The sequence below is a fragment of the Vigna umbellata genome, chromosome 1 (genome assembly GCF_029865625.1).
Source record: "Vigna umbellata cultivar VRB3 chromosome 1, Vumbellata_1.0, whole genome shotgun sequence".
Taxonomy (NCBI): domain Eukaryota; kingdom Viridiplantae; phylum Streptophyta; class Magnoliopsida; order Fabales; family Fabaceae; genus Vigna; species Vigna umbellata.
The window spans coordinates 109,440,299-109,460,501 of record NC_142165.1 but is presented as its reverse complement, the minus strand read 5'-3'; the positions used below and the strand labels follow the sequence as shown (position 1 = coordinate 109,460,501).

At 35.7% G+C, this 20,203-nt stretch overlaps 3 protein-coding genes across 4 annotated transcripts; 1 reads left to right on the top strand and 2 right to left on the bottom strand.

The window, feature by feature from the left end:
• The first annotated feature begins 1,781 nt into the window (after positions 1 to 1,781).
• Positions 1,782 to 6,010, top strand: LOC124833631 (uncharacterized). 2 transcript variants are annotated; one of them, XM_047308153.2, is made up of 6 exons: positions 1,782 to 2,697; positions 3,009 to 3,836; positions 4,225 to 4,415; positions 4,554 to 4,760; positions 4,955 to 5,015; positions 5,294 to 6,010. In XM_047308153.2, exons 1-6 carry the CDS (start codon positions 2,497 to 2,499, stop codon positions 5,819 to 5,821), a joined length of 2,016 nt encoding a protein of 671 aa, XP_047164109.1. In that variant the 5' UTR covers positions 1,782 to 2,496; the 3' UTR covers positions 5,822 to 6,010. The 2 variants fall into 2 exon arrangements, with proteins under 2 accessions (XP_047164109.1, XP_047164110.1); XM_047308154.2 differs by having other exon boundaries at positions 1,784 to 2,697; positions 5,297 to 6,010.
• Positions 6,011 to 7,957: 1,947 nt separating this feature from the next.
• PRXR1 (Peroxidase superfamily protein) lies at positions 7,958 to 9,962 on the bottom strand. Its single transcript, XM_047308268.2, has 4 exons — positions 9,707 to 9,962; positions 9,404 to 9,592; positions 8,984 to 9,149; positions 7,958 to 8,658 (listed from the first exon to the last, which is right to left on the bottom strand). The coding sequence occupies exons 1-4, from the start codon at positions 9,926 to 9,928 to the stop codon at positions 8,240 to 8,242; spliced, it is 996 nt and encodes a 331-aa protein (XP_047164224.1). The 5' UTR covers positions 9,929 to 9,962; the 3' UTR covers positions 7,958 to 8,239.
• A 2,031-nt stretch (positions 9,963 to 11,993) lies between these two features.
• On the bottom strand, positions 11,994 to 19,902 carry LOC124833721 (Met-10+ like family protein / kelch repeat-containing protein). The gene is made up of 9 exons (XM_088105560.1): positions 19,139 to 19,902; positions 17,926 to 18,331; positions 16,254 to 17,450; positions 15,839 to 15,968; positions 15,069 to 15,304; positions 14,201 to 14,336; positions 13,168 to 13,244; positions 12,668 to 12,774; positions 11,994 to 12,552 (listed from the first exon to the last, which is right to left on the bottom strand). The coding sequence occupies exons 1-9, from the start codon at positions 19,869 to 19,871 to the stop codon at positions 12,446 to 12,448; spliced, it is 3,129 nt and encodes a 1,042-aa protein (XP_087961686.1). The 5' UTR covers positions 19,872 to 19,902; the 3' UTR covers positions 11,994 to 12,445.
• Positions 19,903 to 20,203: the final 301 nt, after the last annotated feature.

Here is a 20,203-nt window from a genome sequence, read left to right as displayed (position 1 = left end):
TAGACATATTGGTGCTCTAGATTCAGCAGTGTCTTTTATCAAGATGATAATGTAATGGTGGCATACCACAACATCTAAAAGTGTGAAATTATAGTTTTGTAAGTGAAATATGTATAATACTTTTTGGCTTTTGTTTGAGAGAGGATAAAATAAGACTTTAATTAAGATAGCTAAGGATAAACTTGAGAGAGAAAAAAAGTAATGTGTACATCATAAGCTCAAACATTACTACTTTAAAAGTAGTGTATTAAAAAGGCCAGAACTTAGTGAAAAAGTGCTAGCAAGTCCCCTGCAAACCTCAGTTTAACCTTGCTAAACCAAACAGACCCTGGGTACAAATATAAATAGGAATGTCACATCAATTAAATGAGTATTTTATAATGATTCGTATTCAGTTTTGAAATTTTGATTCTCTCCTTTAACTTAAGATTTAGGCTTTATTTAATTTTACACATTATGTTAGTGATGTCGGTGCATTGTAACTTCTTAAAACTTACCTTATGTATATATTATGTGGTATGTTGCATGTGTCCAGTACATTTTGGTTTTATCTCTCAAATGTGAAAAGTTTAACTTGGTTAATGTCAGTTTACTGAGCATCTTCCAAAACAATGACCTTGATGACAAGAAAGTGCAGTAGTACACACAGAGAACAACTGCATTTTATGATCTGTTGCAAAAGCATTGCAGTAAACTTTAGACAGAATCAGGCAAAAGAAACTAGAAATGCAGTCATCATAAGGTTTTTGTTTCTTTCCTTTTTGTAGTTTTTAAATAATCCTGAGAAGTCAGTAGAATCGTGGGTCCGAAGTTTCACATATTTCATTTCTTGGGGTAACCTCAAAGTAAACTGGCCACAGCTCCAAAGAATAATCAAAGGGCGTACCAATTGTTGCAAAAGGAGAAATTCCTGACGCTAATAAAGTTTGTTTAATATTAATAAGATGGTATCCAAGGTTTTAGCTTCATATTCCCCTGACAAATATTGTATTAAGAGACAACAATTTAAGTTACTCATCCACGTGAGATTGTTTTTTATACTGCCTATTATGCACCCCACCAACTATAAGATTATATATATGCACGTGTGCACCCCTTTCCTTTGTATCTGTGTGTCTGGGAAAGAGAAATTATTATTATATAGTAATAATTTTACAACAAACGGAGAAATATGAGTTAAGAGAAAAAAGGCCTCTCAGAAGTTATGAAAACATCAAAGATGAGAAGCTTTTTAAAGGGTTGGCATCTTTCTGTGGCCAAAGGGTGGAAGTGGAAATGTAACATTTGACATTGTAAGTTTGAAACAGCAACGCAGTGGACAGAGTTGAATTAAACAATAGAATAATATATGTGAATGTTGCCTCGGATGCTCCAAACTGTTAACATGGTAACAGCCTCACACTTTAAAGAAAAGACAACGCAATGCAACTGTAATTAAAACATGACGGTGAGTTGTCATGACCAGTAGCAGAGAAGATGAATGCATTGTACATAAAAAATGAAGCCACCAAGCTATGCATGCTGCAGATTAATTAAACCTTACCAAGCACCAAAGGTGCACATTCCCTTCTATGCGTCTCAGCAGCATATATATATGTGTGTGTATGTGTGTATATATATATATATATATATATATATTTCATTAAACTTGGTCTAGTATTATCCCAAAGTTAATAACTAACTAAAAATATGTACTCATAGTACATGGCTTAATAATATAGAACCTGTATTGTAGCCAGAGCACTATATTTTGGACCAAGAAAAGTCGAAAATCAAATGAATCCTCACAAAAGAAGACGATTAGAGAGATACACAGCTTTTCTTCTAATGCAAATTTTTTAATTTAGATACATGTAATTTGCCCACCCTTTCAGACTAAGAGGCTACAATATGATTTAAGCATCTGGGATGGTGAATTCGTGAGACAAACCTGTTAAAGATTTCGCTTTTCTGCGATCTGAAGGTAATAGCAAAAGTGTGGCTCGGAATACAATGATATAGAGAGAAAAGCGCACGTGGTGATGCTAATGCATGCCTCCCCTCTCGCTGTGCTCCTTTTCTTTTACGAAACTGAGAAATGATATTTATCAAAATTCAAAACAAAAAGGACTCCGTTCTTGCCTTGCATTGAGATAACTATCATGCCATTTGCCTCTGTCTATTGGCATTGGCTAATGAGTTTAACTTCTCTTCTTGGCCTCCACTCAGAGTGAAACCTCTTCTCTTCTTTGTGTTTCCCAATACACGTTTGCCAGTCAAACGGTCCATTTCAGAATCCATTTTCCATGCCAACAATGAACTGTTGGGAATATATATGTTTTAGCAAAAGACCTTAACGTTATGCGTTCCTGTCATATTTTGGTTCTTTACATTACGTATCATTGCTGCTGCTGTTAGTTCTGCTTTGGAACTACAATTTTCTCTTTTACTATTATTAATCAGTGGTTTATAGGGTATCTATCTGTCACTTTACGTAATCATTTAACTTAATTCCCAATGGTACAACTCCAATCTTGTGCTACTTTGGTCAATGCCTCGTCATTGTGTGCTATAGAACAAGAAGTGAGAGTAGATAGCGTCACTGTTGTTGCTGAGATTTCGGCCGAGTTGGAGAGGGAAAGGAAGAAGAATGCAGAGCTCATGGAGAGAATATCAATGCTCGAAGCTCAGTTAAGAGAAAGAAACAAAGAATCTCAAGTACGGTTAGTCATTAAACAATTAATGACTAGGTTTTCTTGTTTGCAATTGTATGTTTACTTAAATAAGCACTTGCTTGTTTAAACTTAGTGTTATGTATGAAAAGGCATGTCCTAATTTGATGAACCGGCTGAGAAGGAGTGTTATAGTATATCATCTAGCATATATGCTTATACGTATCTGCACATTGCACGCTGAAATCTAGTATAGTTGTATTAAATGACACATTAGAAACATTATTCATGTTCCTTGTTTGTTGAAGTTTTCATCCGTTTAATCATTAAAGGTGAAAATATCTCCCTTGGTATCAGGAAAATCATCAGCATGCAGTTGCAAGAGGCTTGAAGAATTTCAAGAGGCAGAAGATAGAGATGGTAGATGATAAAAAAAGTAGGAATACTGTGAAAAGTGAAACGGCCTCAGAGTACAAGACTGATACTGAAGGCATTGTTCCTAAGCAGATTGATCGAGCAAAGAGCTTAGTTAATTGGATGAGCATGGACAATGTCCAAAATTTGTACGCCGAAAAATTTAAAGACTGCAACTCTGTTGCAGATTTCAATGAAACGGATAGTGATGATGCATGTGATGAAAATCTTGACGATGATATGGAAAATAGCCAAAGACATGAGGAAGTTGATGACAAAAACGAAGCCGTTAGTGCAGAAAAAGGTTACCGAGCTGTTGATGTTGACGAGGAATCAAATACATCATGCATGGGAAATTTTTCTGGTGATCCAGCCAGTAATGTGAGACAAGAAGATCATGAAAATCAAAAGAAAAGTTGCATATTATCAGCTCCATTATCCGAGAAGAGAGAAGTGAAAACACTACAAGGGAAAGAAATTAAGGAGAGTGCAGCATTTACAGCAGCAGCTGAGGTCCCTTCCTCAGGATCCGAACGCATATCACATAGTAGAAAGCCTCTGAAGTTAGCTTTCTGCCCAAAAGAGGTGAAAAGGATAATTGAGTCTGAAGCCCTTCTACAAAAGAATGCTCAGTCCCACACTATAAGGAAAATCATAGTTTTTGCATCACTTGCCATAAGGCATGGATGTGAGGATATGTACGAACTGGACTTCAATCATTTTAGCATTCTGAACAAAGGAGAACCATACCTGTCTCCAGAAAGCCCTGGGGTAAGAGCAATCCTTACAATGCTATTTCTCTGATGGAGCAAATCAATTAAAATAAGAGATCACTTTTTGTCACATTGTGTTTAGTTCTGGTTTTCATTTTTGTGTCATGCTCTTTGCATCCAGCAATTTTAATGGGATTGCAACAGTTGGAATGGGGTATTGAATTATCCACTTGTGCAAAGAATATAAAGGTGGAGAATATTAAAACTATAAAAGATGTAATTGGTATCTTGTAACAATTTCAGGAACTAACATTTTGCCTAAAATTTATAGTCTCGTGAAAAAGAATGCAACCAAGTCACTGGTTTGCCAAGCATAATTTAGACTTAGAAAAGTTAGAGATATTTCTATTTTATACATGTAATGATTTATTTTTCAATCTATGTAGGAGCATGTTTTATACGAGAATCCTGGTGTTCGGAGGAAAATATTTTATCCAAATAGAGAAAATCCTGTATTATGTCCTGTTGAGATACTAGAAGAAGAAAGAGCCATGCGTCCATCGGACGATAGCTGTCCATCATGGTTATTCTTGTGCATTAAATATGGTGGAAGGACAAGAAATCTTCCTCAAAATGAGTAAGTTTTGGAATGATATTGGTCTACTGCTACTTCCTTTTTTCATAGTACTTTCCTTTATTATGATTGCCATTGGCTCAAATGAATATTTTACTTCAAAACATTTATATGGAGTAATTTTTTGATTGAATAATACAGATATGTGAGACAGAGGATGGGAAGAAACAAACTGAAGTCTTTTGGTCCACTCATGTGCCAAATGGCAGTGTTGGTTCATTGTCGCAGTGGAAGCTTTTTCTTCAAGGCTTTGGGCATCACACTCCTGTTTATGGCAGGATTTCCTGATTATATAGTTCAAAGGGAAACCAAATACCGGAACTTAGACTTGCTTCAGAAATATTACAGGTCTATCTAGTCATATGCAACAAGCAATCTAAGCATAGATGAAACAGCAAGATACATGTATTTCTTGTTATAGAACAGCACAATTTTTAGGAGCATTGCTCTAAATCAGAGGATGTAACTTAAATAGGAAGACATTTAATGTAAATCAGAATATTCTCAGAAAAAAGTACTTACCACCAATTTTTCTTTTGCAGGACTGATGAGGATGCTGAAGGTGAGGAGTTGTTTCTTCCACATTCAATCGGATGTGACAATGTAAGAATATGAATCTCATGTAATGCACTGTTCTTTGTATGAGTCACCTTCCTGTTGTTTTTCTTTCAAAATCTCAATGAACAATTTCTAAAACCAAATTGAGGGAGTAAACTCAACTATCAAATTTTATTTCTATACATGACACACAAGTGTACAAGTTTTCATATAATAGCAGCAATTTTATCACACTTGTATTGGTTTTGGTGGCCTCAAAATAGCTTTTTGTTCTTGATGTCATTTGATAGCTTTTTCAAGCTTTTTACACTGTGTTGTTCTAGCAGGGTACTCCTGAACCCCACAAATTAACCAAGAAGACACTTCCTGCAAAATCCAAAGGAAAAAAGAACCCTAATGTCATCATCAAACAAAAGAACCCATCTCAACAGGAAGCACCAACAAGTTCAGCAGCTACTGAATTTGGTTTAACAGGCTATTCCTCAGCTTACACATATGCAATGGCAGCATTTCATTCAATGCCATCTCAGGTTTCTTCTCAAGACATTTCTCACATCCTAAATCCAGCTCTTGTCAATTCCATTACCAATGTCTCTGGTAATCATGGTATGCTGCCACCACAGCCAGCAAGTTCATTTGTGCCAGTGATGTATTGGCCTCCACCAAATGCATTTCTTCCTGGACCCTATACTTCCACATATGGTTATCATTCTTTTCCTGCTGCTGCAAACTACCTGTCAATCCAAACACAGCCATATTTCAATCATCCAAAGTCGCTAGAAGATAGTAGAAAGAATGATTTAGTCTCACATGAAACTAACAGTGACACTGATAGCAGCACTTCAGGCTGAGTCCTGCATTCCACAAATGATGGACACATTGCCACTATGACACGCCATAGATGATGTAATCGGAATGTAATAATTCTGTGCAGTTTGTAACAAAACATTACCAGCCTTAATATGTTCTTACCCTCTTCTATATTATATTTTTTCTGATTGCTGTACAATCAAGCAATTCTTTAATTACATCTTTCTATAAGCACGCTTAATACTACATGTTTGTTTTAGATTGGTGCGCATATTTATTAAACTGTGCAGTAATCTTAAACACCAAGAAATTAGGAACTTAGCCATGGCTAACAGAACAATAATTGCAATCCTTTTCTGTAGAATATGAAAGACCATTGATAGGCTAAGCTTGCTTTAGATAATGAAACCAAGGACATGTTTTTAGAGGTATGTCATACTAATATTGTGTACTTATTTATCTTATTTCTTTTTCCATATAGTTCTCCATGTTCTTAACAATTTTTAAGTTTCTTTTTGTACTATTGCAACTAAGCTTTGATAGTAGTTAAATGAACACAGTATTTTATTGTGTTTATATTTACTTGAATTAATTTGAAAAATAATTGAATAAAAAACCAAAAAAATATATATGGAAGTTTTAAGTTAAATATGATAGGATAGCTGAAAAATATGGCTAGGATAAAATCAGTTCAAGGGGTAAAATTTTTTAGTTTTAAGAAAAAAATACACTTAATAAAATATGCATGATTTAAGAATAAAAAAATATATAATTTAAGAATAAAAAACTTAATTACTCAACAAAAACATAAAACCAAAAATTAAAAAATCCAAATTAAGAATATTTATTTTTGTTTGAAAGATTTTTTAAAAAAAAAAATTAAAGAAACATATGTAATTTTTTTACTAAATATAACTTGAAATAGTAAAATTATTTTACAGTGAAATTTAAAAAGAGGAAAAGAAGTTTTTGAAAAACATAAATGGACATGTTTTGGTTATTGATAACTTATGATGAAACTTACTATTTTACTAGTAATTCCTATTGTGGTCCACATATATCATATTGCTTTTTTTAAGAACCTTATCCATTTTTGGGAAAGACCCATTTTCTTCAATCTTATTGTTCTGTCTGCCTCAATCAATTTCAATTTTGGTCTTAGTGTGAAACAATACTTATATTTAACTAACAAATCTCACCAGTCAATTTGCCAAGACTTACTAACAAAGACCTCCACACTTTTTTCTGATATTTCACTGCTTAATTTCAAATTTCTATTCTGTCATTTCTCATTGCTGATTGCACACAATTGCAGTTATTTGTTCTGAAACACAGAAATAAACCATCTGAATAAAGACGATTTTCTTTTTGAGAGATGAATAAGATAGATATTCACTCATAAAAAAATTATTAATGGATATATTGGACTCAATTTTTATTAAATAAAATAATTTGAATACAGTTTTTAATAAAATTTTTAATAAATTATGGAATAATGATTTCTTACAATTTATCTATCCAAAGATGGACCCAATTTATGCAGTTAGACGAGTTCTTCTGTACTTCCTACCAACCATTTATTATTTTTGTCCCAGATCTACGTACTGATTGCTTACTCAATTTTCTAACCTTCAAATAAAATCACATAAGATAAATATAAAAAAATTGTTAGTTAAGTTTCTTCTGATTTGTATGGTTTTGATCATATTTAAAACTATTACTGTGAACTCTCATCTCAAATGCTGTGGTGGGTGCATGCTGTGAAGTTACAAGCCTTTGAATTCTAGGCATTGGTAACAATAATTTTCCAAAACACTTTATCTTTTTACCTTTCCCAAAAGTAAAATATTTCACTTTTATATAATGGCAATGCTATGGTGGCTACTTTAACAAGTGGTACATATAACTTTAAACTCTTTATGACCATAGATCTTATCTAACTATGATGGACCAGTTATACATAGGATAGTATCTATGAGCAATTATTTTACTCTGCAATTATACATATGCTTGGTTTAATGTGTTTGCCAAGCTACATTCAAAAGAATGAGGACAATTTAAAAAGACTATGCATTTTGTTACTTGATAGATTCCTAAATTTTGCTTCATCTAGTCTCTATCATGGAGCCTATTTGAATAGTATAGATAGCAATGTAAATATCATGATTATGTTGAAAGAAAGAACAAACTTCTGAGTGTGGATACCATAAATATTGTTGTCACTGTCATCCATGACAGCAATCACATGCATACATTGATATCATAATTAACACCGTGAACATGTCCTTCTACCCAACTTCTACTAGCATACTAAATATATCATCCTTATTGAAATAAAAAAACAACAGTGACGGTCCTCACATTCCCATGAACCTGCCGACAAGGCAACCTACTCATTTAAAATAAAACACAGCATAATATTTTACAGATTTCTTCCTCACAGAGAAGGAGGAAGAATTTCAAGGCTCCTCACGGTGCTTGTTGGCAAGATTGCACTGCTTTCTGATCTCTCCCTTTGTGCCAGTGAGAGGATTGTTTTCAGAGAGCAAGGTGATGGCTCTAGAAAACTCCTTGAAGAAATAGTCTTGGCTCTTGGCCATTTTCTTCACATAAGGCTTGGTCCTCTTGTCATTGGCTAGTTGGTGATCCACTATCAGCAACCCCTTGTTGTCCAATATGTTTCTGTAGTAGTTGTTGTCTAGAATCATGGGGGTGCCACGGTCGTTTCTCACATACTGCACGGCCTTCGGATCTGGAATGGCATCAGGGCACTTCTTCAGCATGTGAGGGACATGGTCGGGGTTCAGTGCCGAATCAATCTCCGGGTACAAACGGTGCACCAACTTCACACAATGTGTTCTACCAACACTGTGTGCTCCTGTTCAACAAAATATCTCAATCATTATAACTTAAATCAGCAAGCAATAAAGCCACTTTCTGAGCATGTAATTTCTTTAGCATTTTTTCATGTCTGCTGTTTTCAAGTTTAATATATCTTTATCTCTGATTCATCATCATACAGAGCCCACTTACATTTATGTATGCATTATGAAGGGAAATTATTACATATACAGGGACCACTAAGGTCACAAAGTCCAAATTTTGGATGAAATAATCAAGTACGGTGGTGCAAGATTTGCATAATAATTTATTGTGTATGTAGATGATGGATTATGGAAGGGTGTATGTAGATTAGTGCATACCAAGCAAAGCAACCACCCCGGGAGTGTCAATTCCCATGGCACCAAACTTGTCAAGAACTGAAGAAATGGACTCATTGTGGTCTGGGAGGAACTGTTCAACCACTTCAGCTCTGCTCCTTCTACCATCCCTTCTTCCAGTTTTAAGAGGGATATGGGGGCCTCCTAGCTGCAACACATTAAATTTGGTTGGCTTGAATCAAAAACATTAACTATAAGAATAATTTCTTGCAGTTGCCAAAACAATTATGGACTCCAAATTCTACTTCCTTCACACTAAAAATAGAGCGATCTGGTAGAAACAGTTGACAGATTTGGGACAGCATATTTAGCTCTCAAAAGTGAACTTCCTTAAAAGATGAAAAAGGGTGAGGAAAGTGAGAAGTGGAAGAAAACAAAAAGAAAGGACAAGGTGTTAATTACCGAAACAATGCCATCTCTGGCAGAGAGAACGAGTATATCAGCACAGGAAACAACTCCCGGACACTCCCTTTCCACAGCTTCTTTGATGGTCTCAATGTACCTGAAATTCCTCAAACCAAAGCTTCTGTCTGTCTCCTTCTCAGACAAGGTCCTTCTTGTGGAGTCCAGCAACAGTGAAGCATCACAGCTCTACCCAAAAGAAAAGGCAAACTCTTTCGTTAAAGATTAACCGACAAAAGCCGTAAAAAGCTTAAGATCATGAAACTTGCAAAGAAAAAAGAAAACGCAAGATTAATGAATGACCTGAACAGCACAGTCATGGAAGATGTTTCTGAGCCAAGAGAAAGCAGTGTTCTTGTGGCGCTTGTAGAGAAGCTTGACTTGTTCTTTGATGATGTCTTCAGCCTGAGGACAAGTTTCCTTGTAGAAGTTCATGACAAGGCCATTATCTTGTGCAAGAGAAGGACTCAGGGACAGTGCTGAAAAGGATAACACAGCCAAAAGAATCAGAGACTTGAGAGCCATTCTCACTAACTCACTCACTCTCCTGCTTACACTCTTCTCTGCCTCTGCTTAAATAAAGCCCAAGTGCAAATAAAGATAAATAATGAAAAATGATATTTCACCTATTTTTTCCATTCATTTCACATTACTATTTCTTATTTTTTATTAAAATTCATTTTTTTTCATAATTATTCTATCTTACTAAATAATGCTGGTGATGGCTTCATCATCATCCAAAGCCACTCACTTACTAAATTAATTAATTAATTAATTAATTACGGAGCATGTGCCTGTGCTACGTAATCCACTCGTTGCAACTTTTCTTTTTCCTGGTTCTGGCTTCCAAACTTGGACTTTGTGACACGCCGTTACATTCATGCATCATTCAATTGTTGTCGTGTTTTTTTTACTGAGAAGAAATTAATAATTAAAAACCTATTATTATTATTTGTGAATTTAACATTATATAAAAAATCTTTGAAATATAATTTGAAGATATGGTATGGGAACAAACTCATGCCACGTGTGGAGCACAGATGCAAGGGGCATCTTTGACCTTTCCCTCTCATTCTCAAGATTCAATTTCTTCTGGAAATTCAATACCCCTCTTGCGTCACTCTTCCAGATTTTATTCTCCCATAATAGTGTAAGGATTATTTTACCAACTAATAATCCATTTTGGGAGACCCTTATTGAAAGCAGTCAAGCTAATTTATTTTCTCAACATTAATTAATTAGGGAAAATGACACTTGAACAACCATTTTTGACAACATTTAGACACGCGCACACGTGTCAAAATCTGAGTGGTCCAGTTAGAAAAATTAAATGAAAATGGACCACTCAGATTTTGACACGTGTGCGCGTGTCTAAATGTTGTAAAAAATGGTTGTTCAAGTATCATTTTCCATTAATTAGATACTAGTTAGATGCGTTACTCGTTTCGAGATAATGTCTACCACCAAGGACACTTATTTTGTAATCCCAATTATATCTAATCACCCAAGTATTAATTGAACATTAATTAGGACGACTATGACACTTATGACTGTCTTAGTAAAAATTTATTCAAAAATATTATAAATAAATAAAGATTTTAAGATGACCATTATTTCTGTACTATGTATATATATATATTATCACGTCCATGAAAATTATTGCAAATTTTATTATTTATTTCTCTTAATTCACACCATTTTATTCTTTATTTCTTTCGATTTTCAACTGCTAAGAGAGAATTTCATTGGATTATTAGATGGCCGATGGCTGATGGCTTGAGTCTGAAGCTGAGTGTGGCTCAGTGTGGCTCAGTGGGACCATCAGAGCCTCTACCACCGACAGTCAGTAATAATGGATGGAAAGAAGTTGGACCTGTCTTATCTTTTTTTTATCATATCCTCGTTCAAACGTCTAAATGTAATCCAAGTATAAATGTACTTCACTCCATGCATCAACCATATGCTTCCTTAGCGTCGCAAACATTTATTTTCACAATAAAGTGAAAAATTAAAGTACAATTCACAAAAAAATTATTTTTTTATTTATCCATGCCATACAATTTGGCAACGCCTTCATGCATGTTTTACCACAACTATCATTAACGTCTTCATGGTATCAATGTCTTTTTTCACTCAGAAAGTCAGAAATTGACATTTTCAGGTATCTCTTGTGGCAAAGAAATATTTCCACTACCACACCAAATGACAATATTTTGTTGCCATATCATTATCGAGAGAGCGTTATATCGTTCTCTGTATTAAACACTGCCTTGAAAAGCAAATTCACAATTTTAAAACCTTTGTTAATATACTGTACTTGCCACCTTTCTTCCACTTAGGATTTAACACAATCACCACAATGTAAGGCTTTTTGTTCAAGAAAAAGAAAATGATCAACATAACTCGTTTGCTGATGTGAAGACAACAAGCAACAAGAGATTAAGTGAGCTTAGGATTCATTATAAATATGGAATTTTAGTTCTTGAAAACCAGAATAGCATCAAATGTTTGTCAAAGAAAATGACCCTGACCAGAAAAATGATTAACGTTCGGCCTTAAACTAAGTTTCGGGATTTCCACTTCCCACCTGTATTCCATCAAGGAGAATTGTGATTATTACAACATTTTGGGTTACAATTAAAAATATGCCTAGATAGCTTCATTTAATACAGTACAGCAATAACAATGAGATTATATAAAATACCTGTATAGAATAAAAAAAGGAGAAGCAACTATCAGTATGGGCTTTCATTGTAGCCCAAACTAATTAATACAAACAATTGAGTTAGCTTCGTGTTATAAATATAATATGAAGCGTTCCTCTCAATTTTGAAAGCATAAAATTATCTCCAAAACATGATGCATAAAAAGTATGCAGAGGTTGTCACTACTAAATTCAATAACTATAATCCACTCCGCAACCTCTTCCACGTACAATATGTGCCAGTCCGAACGAATAGTTTCCGAACTTCAGCAATCCAGACTCGGCATTACACTGACTGCATTCAGAGAGCATTTTAACCTTAAATATCAGCTCATTCACTATCTTTGGATTTGTCTGCATCTTACATCCACCACAACGTGACGAATATGTGGAGCATACCATTTTACCCTCTCAACATGTTCTATAGAAATCTCCCAGCAGCAACCTGTGGGTTGACCAGTCGTAATTCCCAAAATTAGATTTGCAGTGGGACAACAGAAATTGTTGAATAATTTAAAAACATGTTGAATAATTTAAAAGTATTTATAAAACGATGCTACCTTCCGATCTAGCGATGTCATTTATTGATTTTGCTACATGATCAATCCACTGACTCTCCTCTGAGTCTTTTGTATTCCCATGGACATGTAAAACTCCACCCTCTCTTCTGCAACGTTAATTCAATGAGAATGAAATCAACAATGAAAGTAGAGGCCAATAAGCCAAACCATACCAGAATTAAGTTAGTCATGTTATATTCATACTTGTCTTCATTTTCTAGGATCATACATTGATTCCAATATAGTAAGATTTCAGAGTAATCAACTGAATTAAGAAACATAAATTTGGTTAGTTACTACAGTTCCAGATGTAGTGCCTTTTTAGGCAATTAAAATACATGAGATGTGAACCACGGCTTTTGGGATCATTATGATTAAACTTGGTAGAATTAGTAGACAAGGCAAATAAGCCAATTTGAAAATTAATCAGAAACCAGAAAGCAAAGACAAATACCTTAAATATGTTGAAAGCAATGATACATAATAGTATTTCCAATTACCTTAAAGCCCTCACAGCTGTTACCCAGCTAGGTTCACTAGATGGAATGAGACCAAGACAAACTCTATCAGCCATACTCTGTAAATCGGAAAAAAAAAATAGTCAACCAACTCCATTAAAATATTTCCTCCTACAAACATTAGTGTCAAGAATCAAAGAATCCATTTTCCTTAGACATCACAATTTCATAGTTAGTGTTCACAATGGTTGGCTTTGAAAATGGTGAACGGAGCAAATAGTTCATTGATCATGTTTCCTTCATATTTATCTTATAACCAAACAGGAGGATAAAAAACTCCCAATTTCTCTTCATCTTCCTTTTATCCAACAAAGGGAAGACGAATATTACAATCGTTACATAATTCCTCTGGACAATTTTCTTCCCCTTCACATAATTCCTCCTTATCTACAAAAAATGGTTTTGACTGATAGCTGTTGTAGTCTGTTACAAGTTAAAACTGTCTTCTTGTATTTTCTGACAGCTGTTTTTTATTTTACAGTTATAACTGCCATCATGACAGTTATATAACTGTTACAGCTGTCACCTTGCCAGCTGTAGCTTCTCATCCATAAATACTTTGTACAGAGAAACCTTTATGTAATATTCTACATCAAGAAATACAATAATATACTTCTTTTCTTTCTATCTCTATATTCGATATATATTAACCACCTCAGAATGTTGGCAATCAATCTTTTGATTAATCCTCCTAAATGAGAAATATGTTTACCAGCAATAGGGATGGAACCTAAGGGCAATCAAAGCATTGCTGACACAGGGTGAGGGGTGTCTGATTTGTGACATGAAAAATTGATCATTGGTTTCTCCACAGTTGAATTAGTAAGTTAATGTGAAGTGCAGAAAGGTTTATCTGTGACATAAAACACAGTTTTAGACGGATTATTGATGAGAGTGGTTGTTAGATGGTGAATCAAGCTCTTTGAAAGAATTCAACAGGAAGATGGCACTGGTAAATGCAATTTCTCTTTGCAGGGAGAATACATATGAAAAGTTAAATACAAATACTATATACCCTGGGAGCAGTAACTCGATTATCTCCTTCAAGTATGATACAACGATCAGCCACAGAATTTGCTTGGAGATTATGTCGGAGTGCTTCTACTGCATGTGGATTCCACTCACAAGCATATACAAATTTTGCCTTGGCCCTGCTTGAGGACATGCAAAAACAATATGAATAAATATAGGGCTAACATTATTACACACACACACACACACACACACACACACACACACACACACACATATATATTAAAAAACCTCAGAAGCAAGCAATGCTGGAAAATAGAATATTTGAAGTCTTGGTATTTGAGCTTAGGACTTAGGCCCAACTCTATTTCACAAAATTCGTTTGTGAGGTGAATAGTGAAAACTGTTCCAGCTTTATAAGGACTCCTTCAGTCATATCTCTAGTTGATATGAGATGTCAAAACACCCCCTCACACCTAAGAATAGACATTTTAAGCACATACACAAATGCAGGTTACCTAATAACAAGAGCATATACAAATACTTTGATACCATCTTACAATTTCGATCTAACCTAACTTCACAAAACATATTTGTGTGTTGAAGACTGCTTAAGCTTTATAAAGACAATTTTGACCATATTTCTAGTTAATATTGGACGTCAGCAAGAAAATATTTCCAAACCTCAAACTCTGTTTAATAGAAGTTCAAGAGGCATGTCCCATCCCAGCCACCAAACGTTCATATTTAGACCCAGAATGTATTTTATGGTGTTTGCAAAAAATAAATTATCAAATTTTGTTGACAGTGTGGACCCATATCTTCCATACAGCACTACAAAACTTTAAAATGTCAAAATATAATTAGAGATTAAGTTAAATACACAGCTATGCAGAAAACAGATAGAATACCTGACGAGGAAAGGAAGCACAAAGTAGCCAATGCCCGCAAAAAGGTCGACTACAACCTCCTCTCTACAATCCAGACTGGCCATCCGGATTTTCTCAGAAAGATTACCCCATGAAAACATGCATTTTGTAGCATCAAAAGAATAGAGTACTCCATTTTCTCGATGATTGACCCAGCCACTATCTCCAACAAGAATCTGCAATGTGCTATCTCTTGTACCAGTTGCAGCAACTGGGCCCTATAAATAAATGAATTCATTGCAAAGATATTTCAGGAAGAACTGAAAACAACAGTGACTAATAAACTAAAGATATGAAACAAAATGACTCAGGAATAAAGTATTACTCGTAATTCTTATAGTTTTTCCATCAAAAAGATCAACTACTACAAAACACTCATGGTTTGCATCTGAATAAGAACTTCCAATTCAGTCCTGCTTTAGCCTTCATTGTCTAGACATTGATTCCTTCTATCTTGAAAGAAGATGCTAAAATCAGATTCCATCCTAGTCAGAATTTCTATATTATATTATTATCAGAGAATAGTATCCTTTAACCTTTACAAATTATTTGTTATTAGAAACTTCAGTATTTCATATACTTGAAAAATTCCATCATCATACTTATTTTTCAAATACATTCAATATGTACTGTATATTCAACAGGAAAGATAAATAAACCATGTATTAGTAAAAATAAGAATCAGAATGATGAATCCAAAGGAAGGACAAGCAAACACAAATTAATGTATTAATGATGCATGTATCATTTACCTGGCGAGCAAGACGGTGAGCCTTGAGTGATTTGGCAACAATGAGCCAAAGCTCTCCTGCAATGGAGTCCCACAGGGAATCCTTAAAAGAATTAATTGGAAGTATAATAATATCTCCAAGCCGGTCCCATCTGGAAGAATAAAGAATTAGTTCAAAGAATGCATTAAAGGGATCACCTACAAGGGGAAATTTCAAGAAAATAGGAAATAAGCAAAGATTGCAAAAGGTTAGTAAGCACCAATAGTATGCTTGTTTTTCTATTGAAACATGATTAAATGAGGGTTTTCCACCTCTCGAGACAAAAAAGGTAGGACTCATGTATGTGAAGGAGGATTGAGTTGGGTTCAGCAGAAAAAGAAAATGCAACCACTAAGTAGTCACCAACCATTAAAGCTATTTTAATAAAAAAATGAACCTTGTAGGCAGTTCCTCTAGAAGCCGCATTGGCAGGCCTTTATGCTCAATCAAAGACGTTACTGCTTCGATCATCACTTTTAAAGGAGATTTGGCAGCTTTTCTTTCTTCAACAACCTTGTCTTCAAGAATATTGGCACCATACTCATGGAGAATGGTCAATGCTTCAGCATAGGATAACTCATTTAACAAGTATTTATCTTGTTTATGTGGTTTTAAAAAGGGAGCTTCATTTTGTCCATCTGATGCATCTAGCAAATGATTATTCCTTTCATGAAATACGGCAAAAAATTCTTGACGAACAGGAAAACAGATATGTACTCCCCCCTCTTCAGTGCGTGCCTTCCTCCCCAAGTCTAACCATCCAAATTTCTTCAATATATCCTTTCCCAATTTTGCATATTTCTTTTTGAGTTGCAAAATATAATGCAATGCAATCATCTGACTTTGATCCTTCAAGAAGGGTAGGTTATCATTAGAACATAAACTTTCATCTTCAAATAAATTTGGTCTAAGTTCAAGTTGGGGTTGACATGAACTTTCAATGTTATTCGTCTTTGTTCCTTCATCTTGGTTAATCACATATTTTCTTTGATTTTTTATAGACACATGACCATCACGCGAATGGATTATATGGAGCAAGTTGACTTTTGCAGGCTCACTGAACTTTGTTCCAAATGCATAGCATGATGCACCGCCACCAACAATGACAAGATCGTCACCAACAACATTGGTTGTACTACGCACAAACAAATCTTTACCTACAGAATTGAGTGTTACATGCTTCCATAGACGAAGCTTCAAATCAAGTAAAGCCAACTCTTCACAGTGTTGTCTAACAGGGCAACCACCGAGAACTCCAAGATAATTCTTATGGACAAAAATTGAATGGGAGAATCTGGCATGTGGATTCCTTCCTGTTGTCCTTTCCTTTGTCCATTGGCCCTTCTGAACATCAAAACTATACAGATCCCCAAGTGCTTTCCCACCATTGTATCCACCAAACATGAAAATTTGAGAATCAGAAGCCACCATAGCATGTGAGTGACGCGCACATGGCCAATCTCCAGACACTGGTATTTCTTTCCAGTGTAAAGTTTTTGTGTCAAAAACATAAAAGGAAGAAAAGATAGTATCATTATCAAGGCCCCCAAATACATAAATGTTGGAACCCATGATAGCTGCAGCATGACGATGCCTATCAAAGATGAAAATAACTATGTATTATACATACAGTGTTTAAAAATAATATGGTAAATGCGAACCAGTGCCCGAAGGTTAAAGAATTAAAAGGGGAAAGTTTTCTATTGGGATGCATAACAAAGCATTCCCCCAATAGTTTTCATGCTCTCTGCCATAATTTCTAATACACCCTAGTTCCTTAACCAGTGCTGGGTACTGGTTATCAACACAAAATAATATTAGCAAATCAATCAACAGCAAGCATGCCTGATGATATTGTTACGATACAATATAAAATTTAATTAGTAATTGTAAGCATTTATGCATATGAATTAAAATACTGATACCAGAACTCATCCAATACATAAAGTCATCTTAAAAACAAGTGTACAATTTTTTTTTCATTACTGAAAAGTTGCTTTATCGGTGGGCTTTCTTTTAAGCAGGAAAGGGGCTGAAAGTTGTAACACAAGAATGCTGTTAAGCATTACCTGGGTGGAAATAAATTGTCACTAAATTGCAGTAACTTCCAAGAATTCATCGTTGTATCTAGGATCCATACATCACTAAGAATTTTGTCAGGACCAGTCCGACCTCCAATCACAAACATGCAATTTTCAACAACAGAAGCTGTATGGCCCAATCGTGGAGTGGGAGAAGCACAATCAACAGTGCTAACAATTTCAAGATTGCCAGAATATGGATCAAGCAGCAACAAACCATTTCTCCTGGCATGTCTTCCCAAGCCTCCAAAGCCACCAAAAATGATAAGTTTCTTGTCACCAGCCTTATTCAATACACAAGCGGAGTGGCCCCAAAGGAAAAGCTTCTCGGCTGGTTCACCGACAATATCAAAATGGCTAATTGATAGACCAGAACCAGGAGAACTCACAGACCCTGCCAACCATTCAAAGATTCAGACTTTTGATTGATATTAAAAGGAAAGTTGTCCTGCAATCAGATACATACCAATATGCATCAGTACTGATTTCATTACTCAAATACATGCATTATGATGGTAGAACATTCACAAATCCTGTAAAGTATCAAGTCAACATCAGATGCAACATAGAGCATCTCCATTGGACACGTGTTGTCAGACTTTCCACAACTGTCACAGTTAAAATAGTTTTTTCAGCTCAAAACTTCTTTGATATAGATTGGACACCTATCCGACACTTAAGCAAGATTTAGAGTAAAGCAATACCTATACTTAATTAAACACACTTAGACACTCCTACCATGAAAAATAAGAAAAAAGTCAATTTATATCAGAAATATTGCAAGACTAGTAGTTTTCCATAGGACAAAACCAGTTGTTTTGACCATTAACAGATATTCTTTTAGTAGTATTTTATCAGTGGGGGTCATTATTATATAAAAACGGAAAAGCTTAACAACAAATTCGCATTTAGAATGTGAATTATACAAATCTTAATTCCCAATTTAGTCTTTTGCCATGTTGACTACATGAGAGAGAGAGAGAGAGAATGAGTTGGTTTTATATACAACAATTCTTATATAAGAACTGACATGTCAATCACTCCAATGGAGAAACTACATAAAAGTTGCTTCTTAAGATTAAGAATCTCACAGTCAACTCACATTGTAGATGCTCTACTACTAATCCCTCACAACTGAAAAAGTTGACTAAATTTGACAGTTCAAGAAAACCGTTGACTAAAATGAAAAAACATGCTATACCTTCTTCAGAGGTTTCCGCATTTCCGTTTCCCAGCTGAGATTCATCTTCGGGTTCGAGATGGCTGCAAGCTTCATTCGTCGGCAACAAACGGTCCCCGCTATCAGCAATCAAGGAATCAGTGGACTGCAAAACTTGGAAAAATCTCTGAGTTCTCTTCCTATTAGCTTCCATCTTGTCATTTGCGACCCGAACGAGATAACGAACATACTCGGGCGTGACCATGACAGTGCGCGTATCCCCCAACGGCACCTCCATGCGAATGGAGCAGCGAATGGCGATGATGACGCGCTTCTTGGCATTGGTAATGCCACTCTCTCTAAAGCCGCAGGAGATGGCGAGGGAAACGAGGGAGTGAGCGGCGGAGAGGTCTCTGCACTCGAGAGCAATTATGAGGGGCTCGAATCGGAAGACGAGTTCGGAGACGAAGGGGGAGGGAGTTGGCTCGGAGGGGAAGAGGAGGGAGAGGACCGAGTCGGGATCGGCGGGGTCGTGCGAAACGAAGAGCCACGTGCCGCCTCTGGCTTTCTTTTTAGGGTTTGGAGCTTCGGAGATGGGTTGGGAGAGGATGGAGATTCGACCGGAGCAGGAACTTGTGGTGAAGTAAGAAGGGTTTTGGTTCAGAGCGTTCAAGAGAGGAACGATGGGTGCGTCCAAAAAGCCCTTCGGAGATTTGTCTGATTCCGTTGAAACCAGTGAGGCCAGTGTCGCGGCTTTTCTCTTTTCGAACTCCATCGTTGTCCTCTCAGAACCGTAAACCCACCAAAAACCTCTCCCCAGGATCAAAACCAACGGGGGCCTTTGTTGGACTCGGGTTGTGGGCTCCTTAACTTGGGCCCACTATGGATTCAGGCCCAAGTCATGAAAACTATTTTTGAGTTTTTTTTTTAAGCAAGATATTTCGCTAGTCAATATTTGTGCAAGTCTTATGCAAAAAAGTAGGATGGTAACAACCGAAGTACAAAATCCTACCTAGGAGGAATTAGTGCGAGTCCCATGAAGATTGTCCCCACGTGGCTTGTTTCAATTTGTCCTTTCAGTGTGTACGTGTGACCATATAACTGCTA

What these genes read in the sequence shown, in the direction of transcription:
- LOC124833631 (XM_047308153.2), top strand. Translation starts at nt 2,497, where the DNA reads ATGGTACAACTCCAATCTTGTGCTACTTTGGTCAATGCCTCGTCATTG. An exon ending in AGAAATCTTCCTCAAAATGA is followed by an intron (nt 4,416 to 4,553) that starts GTAAGTTTTGGA and finishes TGAATAATACAG; the next exon opens with ATATGTGAGACAGAGGATGG. An exon ending in ATTCAATCGGATGTGACAAT is followed by an intron (nt 5,016 to 5,293) that starts GTAAGAATATGA and finishes GTGTTGTTCTAG; the next exon opens with CAGGGTACTCCTGAACCCCA.
- PRXR1 (XM_047308268.2), bottom strand. Translation starts at nt 9,928, where the DNA reads ATGGCTCTCAAGTCTCTGATTCTTTTGGCTGTGTTATCCTTTTCAGCA. An exon ending in TCCATGACTGTGCTGTTCAG is followed by an intron (nt 9,593 to 9,706) that starts GTCATTCATTAA and finishes TCTTTTGGGTAG; the next exon opens with AGCTGTGATGCTTCACTGTT. An exon ending in CGGGGTGGTTGCTTTGCTTG is followed by an intron (nt 8,659 to 8,983) that starts GTATGCACTAAT and finishes TTTGTTGAACAG; the next exon opens with GAGCACACAGTGTTGGTAGA.
- LOC124833721 (XM_088105560.1), bottom strand. Translation starts at nt 19,871, where the DNA reads ATGGAGTTCGAAAAGAGAAAAGCCGCGACACTGGCCTCACTGGTTTCA. An exon ending in CTCACCGTCTTGCTCGCCAG is followed by an intron (nt 15,305 to 15,838) that starts GTAAATGATACA and finishes ATTTATTTATAG; the next exon opens with GGCCCAGTTGCTGCAACTGG. An exon ending in ACAGCTGTGAGGGCTTTAAG is followed by an intron (nt 12,775 to 13,167) that starts GTAATTGGAAAT and finishes TTAACGTTGCAG; the next exon opens with AAGAGAGGGTGGAGTTTTAC.